Source organism: Micromesistius poutassou (assembly GCF_964030765.1).
Source record: "Micromesistius poutassou genome assembly, contig: SCAFFOLD_5203, whole genome shotgun sequence".
Taxonomy (NCBI): domain Eukaryota; kingdom Metazoa; phylum Chordata; class Actinopteri; order Gadiformes; family Gadidae; genus Micromesistius; species Micromesistius poutassou.
Window position 1 is genome coordinate 1 of NW_028180281.1, and position 17272 is coordinate 17272.

At 45.3% G+C, this 17272-nt stretch overlaps 1 protein-coding gene across 1 annotated transcript; it reads left to right on the forward strand.

The window, feature by feature from the left end:
* Positions 1–128: 128 nt before the first annotated feature.
* Positions 129–10419, forward strand: LOC311370952 (E3 ubiquitin-protein ligase TRIM47-like). The gene is made up of 3 exons (XM_084489223.1): positions 129–1418; positions 8013–9095; positions 9426–10419. The coding sequence occupies exons 2-3, from the start codon at positions 8015–8017 to the stop codon at positions 9563–9565; spliced, it is 1221 nt and encodes a 406-aa protein (XP_084345349.1). The 5' UTR covers positions 129–1418; positions 8013–8014; the 3' UTR covers positions 9566–10419.
* The last annotated feature ends 6853 nt before the right edge of the window (positions 10420–17272 follow it).

A 17272-nucleotide genomic window follows, 5' to 3' on the forward strand; every position in this document is an offset into this window, starting at 1 on the left:
TCTCTCTCTCTCTCTCTCTCTCTCTCTCTCTCTCTCTCTCTCTCTCTCTCTCTCTCTCTCTCTCCCATTCAATTCAAAAAAGCTTTATTGACATGAGAAATATACATTTGCATTGCCAAAGCGGGTGAACAATAAAATAAAAAGGGTTAGAAAATAAAATAAAAAGGTAAAAAGGTCAGGTATATAATATCTAATATAATAAGTATAAAACGTTAAATACAAAATATATATACATGTCAAATATTATGCTATAAAAGTACTGTAATGACCTCATCTGTGACTTAGGAATGTCCAATCACAAGTACTTGTTCAACATTTATTGTTTCCAACCTGGTCACTGTATGGCCGTAACCAACGCAACGTAAAGCAGGTGAGGTGAAAGTGGGAGGTCCGCTCACCTGATTGAAGCGCGGGCCCGTCGAGAGTCGAACCAGTAAAATCCCAAAGGGGCGTGTTTGAATCTCGTGCACGGGCACGTTGACTACGGGCACGCGCTATAAACGGGAGCTAGCGCTGGTCTCAGCGCGTTGTCTCGTCAGGAGAGACGCGCCACCGGTAAGCTGCTGTTTGTGTCCATTGAGCCGCGGTTTAAGTTGGTCTGTCTGGTCACGCTCTGCATCCCTGGAAAAGTTTGGAGTTGGGGCGTCTTCGCTGTCACACGAGAATACGTCCTGTTTGCGGTGCAGGCTGGGTAATGTAGTTCATCGCTTCACACAGGTAATGGTTTGCTGTGCTCAGCGTTGCTGCTTAAAACTACACTCACTGTTTTGCACGGCAGTGCAATGTTTAATGTATATTTAGTGTTTAATGTGCAGTGTTGCTTGTGCGGGGAATTGTTGCATATTCAGTTTAAACACTAATTATTTTATACTATACTATATTATATATTATACTATTATTATAACACTAAATACTGACTATTGTAATTTATGTTTGTATATTATTCAGAATTGATAGTATATTATTACTATCAATATTGTTGTTTACACCGTAGCCTTTCTATTCTACAGGTTTATAACCTGTTATTTGTGGACTAAAACAACTGCATAAGGAAAATCAAACAAAGCAAATAGAAAACCACAAAGAGTTAAAACAACGTGTCTCCTTCTGGCGCCCCGTTCGGTGGGGAGAATCTTAAAGAACACACACACACACACACACACACACACACACACACACACACACACACACACACACACACACACACACACACACACACACACACACACACACACACACACACACACACACACGGGGCGTGTGTCCGTGGGGGCGGGGCCAGGAGAGGACGTGATGTTCGAGAAACGAAACTTAAGGTTGACAGAAACCCGACGAGGAGGAAGCAGTTCTCTCCCTCAGGAGAACAACACAACACGTTTTGGGACACACACAGTCTGACCGACAGCAACCGCAACCAGGTGAGTAAAACAACACAACCTCCGCGCCTCTCTCCCCGCGGTGTGACCCCGTACGGACCGGCCCTACAGCGGGTTATGATGTGAACTAGGGGAGCGCTAGGATCGGACAGGCAGCCTGTCAGGCAAACTCACACGCTGACTCCTCACCCTAACCCTAACCCTCACCGTAACCCTCACCCTAACCCTAACCCTCACCCTAAACCTAACCCTCACCCTATCCGCGAAACGGACCCGTGTCGGGGTCCACCTGCACGCCGCGTTGGAGCCGCTACGGAGGCAGATCGCGGACCCTCTCGCCCGCAGCTGCAGCCCGTCGACGGACGCGCAGCGGGTATGAAAGGCGTTGGCCTTGCGTGGGACGCTCCCGAAGTGCATTGTGGGTCCGTCCGTCAAGTTTAACTTTTCAGGCAGCGACGGATCCGTCACCCAATCAGATCGCGTTATGCAAATATACGCACGTGCACTGTCTTCTTTCAGCTAAGCTTTCTGTAACCTTTTTGTAACCAGAATGCGCTTTCTCTAGACATCACACGGTCATATGAATCATGTAGTCATATTAGACATGTAGTCATATTGGACATGTAGTCATATGGATCATGTAGTCATAGTAGACATGTAGTCATATGGATCATGTAGTCATAGTAGACATGTAGTCATATTGATCATGTAGTCATATTAATCATGTAGTCATATTAAACATGTAGTCATATTAATCATGTAGTCATATTGGATATGTAGTCATATTAATCATGTAGTCATATTAATCATGTAGTCATATTAATCATGCAGTCATATTAATCATGCAGTCATATTAGACATGTAGTCATATTAATCATGTAGTCATATTAATCATGTAGTCATATTGGATATGTAGTCATATTAATCATGTAGTCATATTAATCATGTAGTCATATTAATCATGCAGTCATATTAATCATGTAGTCATATTAAACATGTAGTCATATGAATCATGTAGTCATATTAATCATGTAGTCATATTAATCATGCAGTCATATTAATCATGTAGTCATATTAAACATGTAGTCATATTAATCATGCAGTCATATTAATCATGCAGTCATATTAATCATGTAGTCATATTAATCATGCAGTCATATTACACAGTTCTGTTCTTTTTGAGTGAAGTGGGGCACTAAAGGTCCCATGCTACTTTACGGATGCCTTTATATCGGTGTTAGTGGCCCCTAATACAGTATTTGAAGACTCATTCCCGAAATTCATCCTTGGTGCAGAGTTCCAGCCGCTACGGGCCAGTCCCACAATGAGCTCCACAAACGTTCCTGTAGCTTTAAGGCTAATGAGGAGGAGAGAGGCGGTCTTTGATGAAAAGGTTACAATCCCTTCAAATTACCCTAAAAATGATTTGGCCAGAGGATGATGTAGATATGGTAATCTATCCAGTTTCTAAAGCCGATAGCCGCACATTAATCACACATTTAACAGGCATGACATTGGAATGTCTGCAATGTCCCATCCTGAATAGATGCATTCCCAATGGCTGTAATTGCCACGTAATCAAGCAGCTTTGCGTACACGCAAATAAGGAGCGTAAAATATCAACGAACCAGGAACTTTATTGTCAGCACTGATAGTCATCGTCCTCAGACCAAACAGAACGTTGTGTGGAGGTGACGGTTTGGGTTGGTTGGTTCCCTCAATGTTTGGGGAATGTTGGGCTAGGCCTGGGAAATAAAACAATAAATGATCGTATCGTGATAGACTCTTCATCAATATCAATATAAAACATGTTCAATATATATCGATAAGAGACATTGTTGTGTCGACATTGGAGTATTGATCAATGAAGAACAGTGGAAGCTCATATTAAGTGTTAAACAGTGTTTAAATCCAGCATGGTAATTCCTAGTCTTTTTAGGTCATTAAAATGATCAATAGTTATCGATATTGATCAATATGATCAAGTTATATCGTTATGTCTTTCAGCCGTATCGCCCAGGCCTACGTTAGGCTCTGTTAGGTTTCTGCATAACCCAGAGGGAACGTTCTCTAAATGTTAGTTCTTGGTTTGGTTCTAACTAACCTTCAGATAAGGCTAACGTTATCTATACGTTCTGCGTTAGCTGGGAGAAACCGTGGCACTTATTGAAAGTGCCGATGTGAAACGCCATTATGAGTAGGCTGGCTTCAAACAATCAATTTAAAATCAACCTGCCTTTTGAATTTTCCGATATCGATTAATAAAATCTAATGATTAATCTTTTAATGTACGCTGTTGCACATTGGCTGCTCGTGCACACACTCAGTTTAGCCTCACAAGCAGCTCTCTCCTTATTTATTTACACTGGCTGCCTGGTTCAAATTTAAAGTTGTTTATACTGAATATATGTATACATGGTTCATATATGGGATTGGTTAACCTATTCAAGGTTGTCTCTATTATGGCTGGGTATTCCCTACAACCTCACCACGTGATACGTATCACGACACAGAGGCCACGATACGATGCGCATCGGGATACACGTTGATTTTGAATAATGACCATGTCCTACACAGAATTTACTACAACAGCTGTTCTTCATTATTCTCTATGGATGGCACAACTTAAAACACTTACAACTCAGGCCCAGAGAGTAAAAAGTTAAAAAAAAAAAAATTCTAATCCCAGAGTTATTAATATATGCAAATAAAATAGACTTCCATTCTTAAACGTAAAATGGCATTTTCTGTTGTCTCTTATGCTTTTAGATTTTTGATGCAACAATAATATTCTGGTTTCACATGACTTTAAGTGCACTTCTATTGGCTGTAGGAATGTCCACCTGACGTACCAGTTATTTTATTTAAAAAAAAACATTAAATACAGAAAACTTTTTTAACAAACTTAAAAGTGTCCTTGTACTGGCAGCTAAGGCTTCACATGTTTTCAGATTTTTGTGCAGAAACAACAGTTGATCACCATGCTCAGGTTTCAGAGCACTTCTCTGAGCTGTAACTATATCTCCAGCGGTGGAGAACACCCTCTCTGTGGCTTCACTTGTACCTGGGATGCAGAGGGTATTTCTAGCTAAGTTAGACAGTAAGGCAGCCTGGTGCTCCCTCCACCAACTGAGTGGATCCCCAGTAACAGACAATGGCTTTTTGTTTTGCTGTATCGATGCAGTAGCATCTTTATCGATGCGCGCATCAGCAAGGAGTACGTCACGATATATTGCCATATCGATTTTCTTTTAGCACAGCCCTACTCTCTATCCCAGGGTGCGGCTCAGGTCTGTTCAGATTTTGTCCTTGCATTACATTCCTTGTTACAGTACTTGCATTACATTCCTTGTTACAGTACTACAGTACTTACATGACCAACAGGCTGACAGGCTGTTGGTCATGTTTGATAAAAAAGTACATGAAGTGCTTTGGGGTCAATTCTTAATGTAAACATTAATATTTTTAATGATGCACCAGGTTAGGCAAGGCAACTTTATTTATATAGCACTTTTCATACACAAGGCAGACTCAAAGTGCTTCACATATTAACATTGTCATACAATAAAAAGAAAATAATAGATAAGTAAAATTTTAAAAAAAAAGAGTAAAATAAATAGAAATAAAGGCTAAAGTTAAAAAAGCATTTTAGAAAGTGCAATGTATTTCAGATCAGATCAACAGTCTCTCTGGTATACCCACGTGGTATACCCACTTTCTCTGGGACTCCAACCCGGATTCTAGGACTCTAACCCAGACAGAACTCTGCAGCTGGTTGCACCAGCAGAACGTAAGGTCCCACTTACTGTGTGTTCACACCGCACTTTGTCCCATTTCGCCTATTCGCGCGAATAGGCGAATGTTGCCGCGCGACAAATCATAATCTGTCGCTGTGCATTTTTGTGTGCATTCGCGGGGCGAATTTTTTTTTTGCCTGCCAACGGTCATTCATGCCAATTCATTCTCATCAACCATGGCCGAGATGTGTGTCTGTACCTGTTGTGGAAGAGGGAGAGCCCGTCGTTTATGGGTTAATAATATAATCCGGAGGCGCACACCGCTTTGTGCCGTGATATTATATATATATCGTATATATTATATGATATAGATATTTATATATCATATGTAGATATAGAGCGGGAGTCGCAAACGGCAACAATCACTTTCTCCTCCAAGCTGCGGTTCACTGAACGGTTGAACGGTGATTGGCTGTTTTACGTTACTTCACCCAGGGAGTGAACTGATTGGCTGTTACGTGACGTCACCCAGGGAGTGAACGTTGATTGGCTGTTTTACGTTACTTCACCCACGTTATCCACAGGCAGTGAACGCTGATTGGCTGTTTCAACGCGAATGCCGCGAAGAAGTTGAAATATTTCAACTTCAGCGAATTTTTCACGGCGCGAATCCACGTGAACGCGCTCGCCGTTCACGTGGAAAAATGTCGCGCCGTCAATCAAATCTTGTCGCGCGAATCGGCGACAAAAAAATCTGCCCGATTCGCGTCTCCACGTTCACTTTGCATTGAAACGTGTCGCGGGGCGAAGTGCGGTGTGAACACACAGTTAGGCTACGGTGAACGTAAATTGCCCAAACGTTCGACTTTACACTCTACTAAAAAAATAGCAGTTGCACCAAGCAGATAGTTTCAATGTAACACTAAGTTATAACTTATGTTTTACACCTCCCCTCTAGCTGGTGTAAGTTCCATTCTAACGATAAAGACCAGTAAATACGTTAAAAGATTTAAATACCAAAGATGGCTATTCGTTTTTGAGCAATTGGAAGAGGAGTTTCAACACGGTTTGCGTCGGGAACGGATTGTGACCGTATCGATCCGTTTCATCGGTATGATGATGTAGATCTATATGCGCGATTTCGGTTTCGGCCCACGTACAAACCAATATTCTAGAGCTATTCCATACAATGCATAGCCAGGTAGAGGCTAACTCGGACAAAAACTCTGACACTCACACAACGAATAGCATACAAAGCAGCAATGAGCTGCAATTTATTATAAAAATCCGCCATCAAATAGCTTAACCTCACACCTCACGCCCAAGTCAATTTTAGAGAATAAATGACTGTCGAACTGTTTTGTTTGCCCTCTCATTTGAGTGCTAACGCGTCTTCACTCGGATGAGGTGGAAACTTGCCAGTAGCAGCTACTTCCTGTTTACATTGTTTGCTGTCAATGATTGGCTTGAAATTATCTAAACGTCATTAAATGCGACACTGGTACAATTTATGCACTACTAGTAACGTTAAAACTTAAGTTATGGTGGTGGTGCAACCAAAATTAAGAACACCTTTAGTTTGAAACTAGCTACGTCGAGCGTAGGGTTAAGGCGAGCTTTACACCCAAACTTATGATCGGCTTTACGTTCTGCTGGTGCAAACGACAGCAGGTCTCAAACCCTTCAAAGTTAATTCAGGTTAGAGGGTTCCCTGTACAATTTACAGCATTAGTTCTATAAAAAATTATAAAACGGGTGGCTTAAGCGATCTGATTGGTTCCCAACTGTTGTATATTGAGCGTATACACACAGCTATGACGCCCATTCAGTTTACAGAGTTCAGTATCACTCCACGCCTAACTTGAACTGTTGTTTATTTATATATAAAAGCAATAGCATAGTTCACTGAAGCCTAAAAATATGTTGATTGATGGAGAGGGTGGAAATGTTGTAAAGCAATAGGCACACGGTGAGTGAACTCGATAGTAGGCTAAATTGCCGGCGAACCGAGCTACCGTCTCTAGCCTTCTCTCTGAAGGACGCTACAGTGTGTTGCATAGCAACCGCCGTACACTTTGCAGGCAGCCAGGAGGGACTACTTTTTTGTATTTGTTAAAATATGCTTTTCCGACTTTCTCACTTTTTCAAAATTGAGGGTGTCTATGACTTTCATTTCGCCATACTTACGTAACCGTTTTATAAAAGCAGTAGATCACTTCAGTCAGTGAAATGTTCTCATTATACCACAGTTAAGGGGGTCGTCGTCCCTCCACTGCGCGTCGGGACGGACAACGCCCCTTAACTGTGGTATAATGAGAACATTCCACAGTCGTGATCTATTGCTTAAATATTTCATATCCCTAACCAAATCAATATTGGATAGAATCTGATTGAATCTGCAATTAATCGATTACGGACGTCATGACTATTTGAATAACTTCCAATGTTGTGGTTTTGTGTCATTTGGATACGTTGTATTTGAACCTCTAGTTTGTTTTCAGGGACAGAAAAAGTGCTTCCATGTTAAAAGTGAAAGTGTAGCGTTGTGACACTCGGCTGTTTCAACTGGGCAGAAGTCTGAGACTTCTCACCCTATGCAAACGTTGTTTTTGGACACATACTTATCCCATATTTTAGACAATAATTGATATAAATGTACTTTGAGAATGTATAAATCCTTTAATTTAAATTAAACTAAATAATCAGACAAACATTGTAAGGTGAGTCCAAAATATTGACCCCTCATCCTCAGTGAAGCTGTCCTGTCTGCAGGACTTCATGTTGTACCTCCTATTGGATGAAGATTTCTGCTTGAAACAACAAAATATATAACGTATAAAGCACTTGCATTTGAACGAGTTCAAACTGTTATTTTACTATTGTTATCCATGTTTTCTAGGAATGGCCTCTGCTACTTCCTGGTCTGAAGAGGACTTCTCCTGTTCCATCTGTCTGGATGTGTTCAACAGCCCAGTCTCCACACCATGTGGACACAACTTCTGCAGAACCTGTATTACAACGTTCTGGGATGACCAAGTCCAGTACAAATGTCCTGTTTGCACCGAGCTGTTCCACACAAGACCTGATCTACGGGTTAATACCCTCTTATCAGGGATGGTTGATCGGTTTAGAAGTTCTGCACCAGTCAAAGAGCAGCCTTGTGTTGAACCAGCAGAAGTTCCCTGTGACGTCTGTACTGGGACCCAGCTGAAGGCCGTGAAGTCCTGCCTGACGTGTTTTACCTCTTACTGCCAAACCCACCTGGAGCCTCATCAGAGAGTCGCAGGCCTGAAGAGACATCAGCTGGTCGAGCCTATGGACCGTCTGGAGGACAGGGTGTGTAAGAAACACGACCGACTCCTGGAGCTCTTCTGCCAGACTGAACAGGTGTGTGTGTGTCTGTTCTGCACAGAGGGTGACCACAAGTCCCATCCTGTTGTACCTCTAAAGGAGGAATATGAAGTGAAGACGGCCCAGCTGGGGAAGATAGAGGCTGAAGTTCAGCAGATGATCCAGGAGAGACAACTAAAGATTAAGGACACCAGAGACACAGTGGGACGTAGCAAAGCAGACGCAGACAAAGAGATAGCCGATGGTGTGCAGGTCTTCACTGCTCTGAAGCGCTCTGTTGAAAAGTGCCAGGATGATCACAACCAAACGGTTAAAGAGAAACTGAAATCCACAGAGACAGAAGCTGAAGGCCTCATCAAAGAGCTGGAGCAGGAGATAGAAGATCTGACCAATAGAAGATCAGAGGTGAAGCAGCTCTCACACACTGAAGACCACCTCCACCTCCTCCAGACCTTCAGATCCCTGAAGGATCCTCCACCCACCAGGGACTGGACGACGGTGGAGGTCCGTCCTCCGTCATACGTAGAGACCTTGAGGAGAGCCCTGGATCAGCTGGAGGAGACACTGAACATGGAGATGGGGAAGGTGCCTGTCCCTAAACCAGATGTAAAGAAGAAGAAGAAGAAGAAGTGTAAGTGTTTGATTCGTCTTAGGGTTGTCCAATGATCCGGAATGTCTCCGGTATGATACTGTGCCACACCGCCCATACCGCTGTTCGGTCATATTCTTTTTGAAGAGCAATTGAACCCAAAATTGATGCCATTTTATCACTGTTACTAAAACAAGACCAATCATCTCGAGAACATGAATGAAATCCTATGTTTTTTGTCTCCCCAAAACACGATGTGATCGTTCCACTCTGCTCTGAACACAGGTGGTGTTCTTGAACACCATGTTCTTGAATGTCTTCCCAATCAGGGTCTTCATATTGAACCTCTTCTTGGCTTTCCTCTGCTTGTAGCCTCACCAGTCTCTCCCCCTACTAACCTCGTGAGGAGATCCCAGGATCAGCTGGAGGAGACACTGAACATGGAGCTGGAGAAGGTGGCTGACCTGAGATCAGCTCTAAACAAGTGTAAGTATCTGATTAGTTTGATTTAGGGCTGTCAAATGTACATTCAATATTCTTAAAATAGAAAGATTTATTTTACAGAACAAAATGAAACATGTCAAATGTTTTTCCCTGAAGACAATGTTGTGAGTGCTGCAGTGTAAAGTGAGGTTGAAAACATGATAAAGCTACATAGCTTAAAGGGACACTGTGTAGGAATTACTCCCATCTCGTGGTAAAATGATATAGTGCATTCAAACGAATAGTGCTCGCTTTTTAAAATGGACGTTGCAACCTGGTTGCAACTACGGTGGGCGGTATGTGCCAAGAAGCTATGACAACCTGTCATCCCATTCTTTCGGGTGATGATGAGGTACGCTATTTCAAACAAACTTCAAACTGCATTGAACCATTAGTGTGAGCATGTATGAGTAATTACTCCTTGAGCAAGATAGTGAATTATGTTGCCATGTTTATGATGTTTTTTATTGGTAACATTACTATGTCGTAGTCTAACCTATAGCATCAGTTAACAACTTGACACACAACAAACACACATTTTTTTACTGGTGCTTATATAACGCATGAACTATGTGTAATAATAATTAGTAGTAATTAATAAGTAGTGATACATTCCTTATTTGTTTATTTTTACAATGTGCGTGCATTGTCAGAACATCATCATTACGTGATTGAAGCCTAGGGAGAGGACAGAGAGGCAGTGGATCGGTGGGAGGTAGTAGGCAAGAAATACAACCCTTATTCAATCAAACAGAGCCTATGCTGCTATCCACCAACGAGGCTGTTTAGGCTTTTAACTATACGTGTTCTACTGTTAATAATAATAATAATAATAATAATTCATGAAATTGATATAGCGCTTTTCAGTGACCCAAAGACGCTTACATTGTGGAAGACATAAAAAACACGAAAAGGGTGATGACAGTCAGGGGGACAAGGACAGGGGCAGGGATGAAGGTGGTTATGGGTAGGGGAGGTCGTAGGCTTGGGAAAAGAGAGAGGTTTTTAGAGTGGATTTGAATGTGGGAAGTGAGGGAGAGTCGCGGACAGGTTGGGGAAGAGAGTTCCATAGTCGGGGGGCTGCCCTGGAGAAGGCTCTGTCACCGAATGTGTTCAGTTTGGAGGGTGGTACGGTTAGAGTGAGAGTGGAGGAGGATTGGAGGGCTCGGGAGGGGCGATCGGGGACGAGGAGGTCAGACAGGTAGGGCGGGGCCAGGTGGTGGAGAGCTTTGAAAGTCAGCAGGAGTATTTTGAAACTGATACGTTGTTTGACGGGGAGCCAGTGGAGAGTGTGGAGAACGGTAGTGATGTGCTCACGGGACCGGGTGTGAGTGAGGAGGCGAGCAGCAGAGTTTTGGACCATTTGGAGTCTATGGAGGGAATGAGAGGTGACGCCAGTGAGGAGGGAGTTGCAGTAGTCAAGACGGGAGGAGATGAAGGCGTGGATAAGGGATTCAGCAGCAGGGGGGGGAGAGGCAGTGTCTGATTTTGGCGATGCGGCGGAGGTGAAAGAAGGAGGTCTTGACAATGGAGCTGACATGGGGATCGAAGGAGAGGGTGGGGTCCAGGGTAACACCAAGATTGCGTGCCAGGGGGGAGGGCGTGATGGTCGAGGCGTCGATGGTGAGTGAGATGGGTCCAGTTTTATTGAGAGTGGATTTGGTGCCTATGAGAAGGAGCTCTGTTTTGTCGCTGTTAAGTTTGAGAAAGTTGTGGGTCAGCCATGTTTTTATTGTAGAGATGCAGGTTTCGATGTTGGTGAGGGGAGGGTTTTGGGTGGTTTTGGTACTGATGTACATCTGAGTGTCATCTGCGTAACAAGTCGAGATTGAGTTTGCGGATGATGTGACCAAGGGGGAAGAGGTAGCAGATGAAAAGAAGGGGGCCGAGGACTGAGCCCTGAGGGACCCCCTGCGTGACAGGAGAGAGGGTGGACGTGTGGCCAGAGAGGGAGACGAACTGTTGCCTGTCGGTGAGGTAGGAGGTGAGCCAGTCGAGTGCGGTGCCCTCAACACCCTGTTGGCGCAGCCTTTTGAGGAGGATGGAATGGTGTACAGTATCAAAGGCTGCGCTGAGGTCTAGTAAAAGCAGGATGTTGAGGGCACCGCAGTCTGCAGAGGTGAGGAGATCATTGATGACTTTGACAAGGGCAGTTTCGGTGCTGTGAAGCGGGCGGAAGCCAGACTGGAGGGGTTCATAGAGGTTGTTTGACTGGAGGGGTTCATAGAGGTTGTTTGACTGGAGGGGTTCATAGAGGTTGTTTGACTGGAGGGGTTCATAGAGGTTGTTTGACTGGAGGGGTTCGTAGAGGTTGTTTGACTGGAGGGGTTCATAGAGGTTGTTTGACTGGAGGGGTTCATAGAGGTTGTTTGACTGGAGGGGTTCATAGAGGTTGTTTGACTGGAGGGGTTCATAGAGGTTGTTTGACTGGAGGGGTTCATAGAGGTTGTTTGACTGGAGGGGTTCATAGAGGTTGTTTGACTGGAGGGGTTCATAGAGGTTGTTTGACTGGAGGGGTTCATAGAGGTTGTTTGACTGGAGGGGTTCGTAGAGGTTGTTTGACTGGAGGGGTTCATAGAGGTTGTTTGACTGGAGGGGTTCATAGAGGTTGTTTGACTGGAGGGGTTCATAGAGGTTGTTTGACTGGAGGGGTTCATAGAGGTTGTTTGACTGGAGGGGTTCATAGAGGTTGTTTGACTGGAGGTGGGTGTGGAGTTGGGCGGCGACAATGCATTCCAGAGTTTTGGAGAGGAACGGCAGGTTGGAGATGGGGCGGTAGTTGGAGAGGTTGGCTGGATCATGGGTGGGCTTTTTGAGGATGGGGGTGATGGAGGCAAGTTTGTAGACAGAGGGAACATGACCAAGGGATAGGGACTGATTGAAGAGGGTGGTGAGGTGGGGGGTGAGGAGAGGGAGGCAAGCCTTGGTTAGAGTCGTTGGGAGAGGGTCGAGAGAGCAGGTGGTTGTCTTGGACGCAGTGATGATGTCCAAAATGTGGGAGGAGTCAACAGGGTTGAAGGCAGTGAGAGAAGGGGAGGGTGGGTGGTCAGGGAGGGGGGGGGACAGGAATGGTGGGGGTGGAGGAGTTACTAACGGCGGCAGTCAGGGAGCTGTTGATTTGGGAGATTTTATGGTTAAAGGCGAGGAGGAAAGAGTTACAGAGGTCAGGTGAGGAGGGTGGATTAATGTCCGGCGGCTGGAGCAGTTTGTTGACGGTGGAGAACAGGATGCGGGGGTTCCGGTTGGTGCTGTTGATGAGGGTGGAGAAGTGGGCGGATTTAGCAGCATGGAGAGCGTCACGGTAGGAGGAGATGTGATGTTTGTAGGCTTCGGCGTGAACGGTGAGGCGGGTTCGCTTGCATAACCGCTCGAGTTGGCGGCCAGTCTGTTTCATGGTGCGGAGTTCCGGGGTGTACCAGGGGGCGGAGTTATGCCGCTTTTCCACCGCCAGTACCTACTCGACTCGACTCGACTCGACTCGACTCGCCACGCCTTATTTGCGTTTCCATTGGCAAAAAAAGTACCTGGTACCTAGTACCGGGTACTTTTTTTTAGTACTACCTCCGTCGAGGTTCCATGCCAGCGGAGTAGGTACTTTTGTGTGACGTAAACAGGCTGCTGGTAACTGATTGGCCAGCGGCTGTAAATGGGAATATTCACTCAAGTTAAGTTGTGTCCGGCGTGGTTGGAGTCCACGAACCCGCTCCCGAGGGGGACACTGATCAGCGTTTCGCCGTGTGTGTCGCTCCTTTCCCGGGGCTAGAGTTAGGCTGCGCGTCGTTATGTGTGTCGGGCGTGGTTGTGTGTCCGGCGTGGCTGGAGTCCACGGACCGGCGTTTCGCTGTTTCGTTTCAGTGTCGTTCCTTTCCTAGGGCTCGAGTTTCGCCTCTATCAACGTTACCGTATGACAACAATAGACGCGCAGTCATTGCGCTTTTTATTTTATTTTATTTTATTTCCCATCATAACCTTTCCCGGGAATCAGGAAATAGTCTTGATCAGATTCAGATTTCCCGGGAATCGCATCTCCCGTGATTAAAACCTAATGACGACCCGCCCATGGTGGAGAGGTTCTTTTCTACGACCCGCCCACATTGAAGAGGTACTTTTTTAGATGGAAACGCAACCAAACCGAGTTGAGTCGAGGCGAGTCGAGTCGAGTCGAGTTGGTACTGGCGGTGGAAAAGCGGCATTAGTGAACGAGACAGAGGAAGTCTTCCAGGGGGAAAGGGAGTCAAGGGAGTCAGAAAGGATGGAGTTGAGCATGATGGCATAGTCGTCAGGGGAAGAGGGGGCAGAGTCAGGGGGGAAGGCAGAGGATATGAGCTGGGAGAGTGAGAGTGGGTTGACTGATTTGATGTTGCGGTAGGAAATGGAGCGCTTTTTGGGATTATGGGGTGAGGGTAGAGGAGCGGAGAAGAGGATGCAGAGATGATCAGAGAGTGGGAAGGGGAGAGGATGGGGGTTAGATACGGGTAGGGAGGCGGAGCAGACTATGTGGAGGATATGGCCTTTGGTATGGGTGGGGAAGTCAATGTGTTGGGTGAGGTGGAAACAGGCGAGAAGGGAGAGGAAGTCAGATGTCAGTGGGGCGGTCGGCTTGTCCGTGTGGATGTTGAAGTCACCGGTAAGTAGGAGGCGGGAAGAGAGAGAGGACTCAATGGTGAGGAGTTCAGACAGTTCAGAGAGAAAAGATGGGCGTGGCTTCAGAGGACGGTAGATTAGAACAGTGGTGATGGAGTTGGGGAGGGAGAAGGCAAGGTGTTCAAAGGATGAGATAGATGGGAGGTTGAGGTTCAGTTCAGTGATGGACAGGGATTGTTTATGAAGAACGCCAACGCCTCCCCCTCGGCCAGAGAGGCGGGGTTTGGCGATGTAACTGTAATTGGAAGGAGTGGCTTGATTGAGAGCGTAGAAGTCCAGGGGCTGCTTCCATGTTTCACAGAGGAGGAGCAGATCCATGTTATTGTCCAGTAGCAGTTCAGATATAACGGCTGATTTGTTGGAGAGGGAGCGACAGTTCAGCAGTGCGAGGGAGATGGATGGGGGGGCAGGGGAGGGGGAACGGAGGTTAGTGAGGTTGGCAGTACGGCAGGTGGGGGTGACGGGGGGGCGAGAGTTAGTCCAGAGTGAGGGGATGGGTGAGCCATGGGGGAGGTGTTGGTTGCGAGAGGGGCCAGAACCTGGATGGATGTAGCGGCGTCGGCGGAGGATTCCGGCTGTGCTGGCTGCAGGGGCAGCAGCAGCAGAGAGACGATGGTTATTGTTGAGGCGGTGAAGGTCAGCGGCGGTGTAGCTGAGTGGGCCAGAAGTTGGTGGAGTAGAGGAGAGAGTCCTAAGAGTCTGGAGTAGCAGGAGTGATAATCCAAGGTGGAGACGAGACATGACGGCGGATGAAAGAAGACCAGGTAGTATATTGGTGGTGGCTAGTAGCTGATTGGCTAGAAGCAGGGAGGCAGTGAGTTGTGTGTTGTTGTGTAAGACTTGCGTGGATTTCTGACTAAAACTTTGCGGACGCCAAAATCTGGAAAGCTGATGCTCACAAAAAAATCTGGATGTATCAATCCTTGCGTAAGCACGATTTCACACAGATTCTCTTTGTACATCCCAATTAACGTGACATTGAGCGCACATGCACGAGCCCGTCTCTCCACCCATTTCCATCTCCACCCGTCTCCTCCCTCATTTAATATGCTAATTAGTATAAATAAACCTGCAGTAGTGCGCTCGTTAGGAGAAAGGAGAAAATGGAGAAAGGAAGAAAAAATAACTTTAGTGAATGCGAGGTGGAGGTGCTGATTTCGGAGGTAGAGGCCAGAAATAAGATCTTGTTTGGCTCTCTTTCCTCCGGAATCAGCACCAAAAGCAAAAAACTGGCGTGGGAAAACGTTGCCGGGTCGATCAATGAGGTTGGGGCCGAAAGCCGAACTGTGGCTGACATTTTAAAAAGTGGTCGGACAACGTCCACTATTGTAGTCCACTATTGTAGTCCACTATTGTAGTCCACTATTGTAGTCCACTATTGTAGTCCATTGTTGTAGTCCATTGTTGTAGTCCATGAGGGAGAGAGAGAGGCCGTTTCTCAATGTGCGTTCTCGTCTGTACTTGTGTACTTTGCGTTCTTGTGAAACGTCATCAGTCGTAGCCCAAGTACTGTTCCAATTCCAAGTACGCATCAAGTCAAGTACAGTCGTAAAACCCGTGTGTGTTCTCCATGCGTTCTTAAACTGGCCGTTCCACCGAGGACGCATCGGAGGTGACTTGTGTGGACTTGGACCGTTAAATATCCCAGGATGCATTTCGCATTACCATGTTTTAAAATATTAGTATGTAAGCTATAATAATAGGCTATATATAGGAACATTTGACATATATAACAAAAATGTAGGCCTATTCATTCAAAATATTGACATACTATTTTAAAATTAAAGAGGCTGGGGTTTTGTTTAATATAATTTGTTTTTATTGTATAAGTCGCTGATAGAGGAAACCCATCACAACGGCAATGAAAATCTTGGTCGGATCCATCCGAGTGTGTGTGTGTGTGTGTGTGTGTGTGTGTGTGTGTGTGTGTGTGTGTGTGTGTGTGTGTGTGTGTGTGTGTGTGTGTGTGTGTGTGTGTGTGTGTGTGTGTGTGTGTTCTAATCAGTCATTTCTCGCTCATTCGTTATTATTATTATATCAATAGTCTACTCTCCAACTACATAGCCAGTTAGGCACGCGCATCTGTACCCTACATATAAAAAGTTGTGTGAATAGCTTATACACACGATAAGCATATCTTTTCATTTATATTCATTGAAAATATTGACATACTATTTTAAAATGAAAGAGGCTGGGGTTTAGTTTTATATCATTAGTTTAAATTGTTCAGTAGTATATGCCTACATGAGGCCGTAAAGCAGTTAACAGAGCTGAGGTGGTGACGTCACAGGTGCGTACTCGCGTCCTCGGAAGTCTGTACTTGGAAGTCTGGACTTGCCAAGTACGCACTTCCAAGTCCGCGAGTCCGTAGTTTGCGTACTTGGTATTGAGAAACGGCCAGAGACTAACAAAGACCACACTACCCTCCACCACGTGACTTTAACCAGACTCCTCCAGAGTGCTGTGATGTCCACTGATTGCTCAACGAGCAACAGCTGAGGCAAACGGCTAGAGTGAGACCAACTGAGAACGAATCTGGAGTGAAACTAAAACTGTGATTCTGAAAAAAGTATGAATTATATCGAAATTCTGATCAAATATTATTGAAGATACAAATGTGTAGATTTGTTTAATAGTTTGAGTGATGGTAAACGGTTGAATTTTGACCAAGTTATGATGTCTGAAGTGTTGAAGTGTGTGTGTGTGTGTGTGTGTGTGTGTGTGTGTGTGTGTGTGTGTGTGTGTGTGTGTGTGTGTGTGTGTGTGTGTGTGTGTGTGTGTGTGTGTGTGTGTGTGTGTGTGTGTGTGTGTGTGTGTGCCTGTGTGTGCCTGAGCGCCTGAGCGTCCTCGGATTTAGCATCCTAGCATATCTAAGATGTCAATGCTTCCAGCAGTACTAGTGATGATGATGATGATGAGGATGAAGATGCAGAAGGGTTCAGTAGCTCATCATGTCTTGTCTCCGTCAGATGCCTGTGAACTCACACTGGACCCAAACACAGCCCACAGACGACTCTCTCTGTCTGAGGACAACAGAAAGGTGACGCGGGTCGAGAGGACCAGTCGTATCCGGATCACCCAGAGAGATTTGA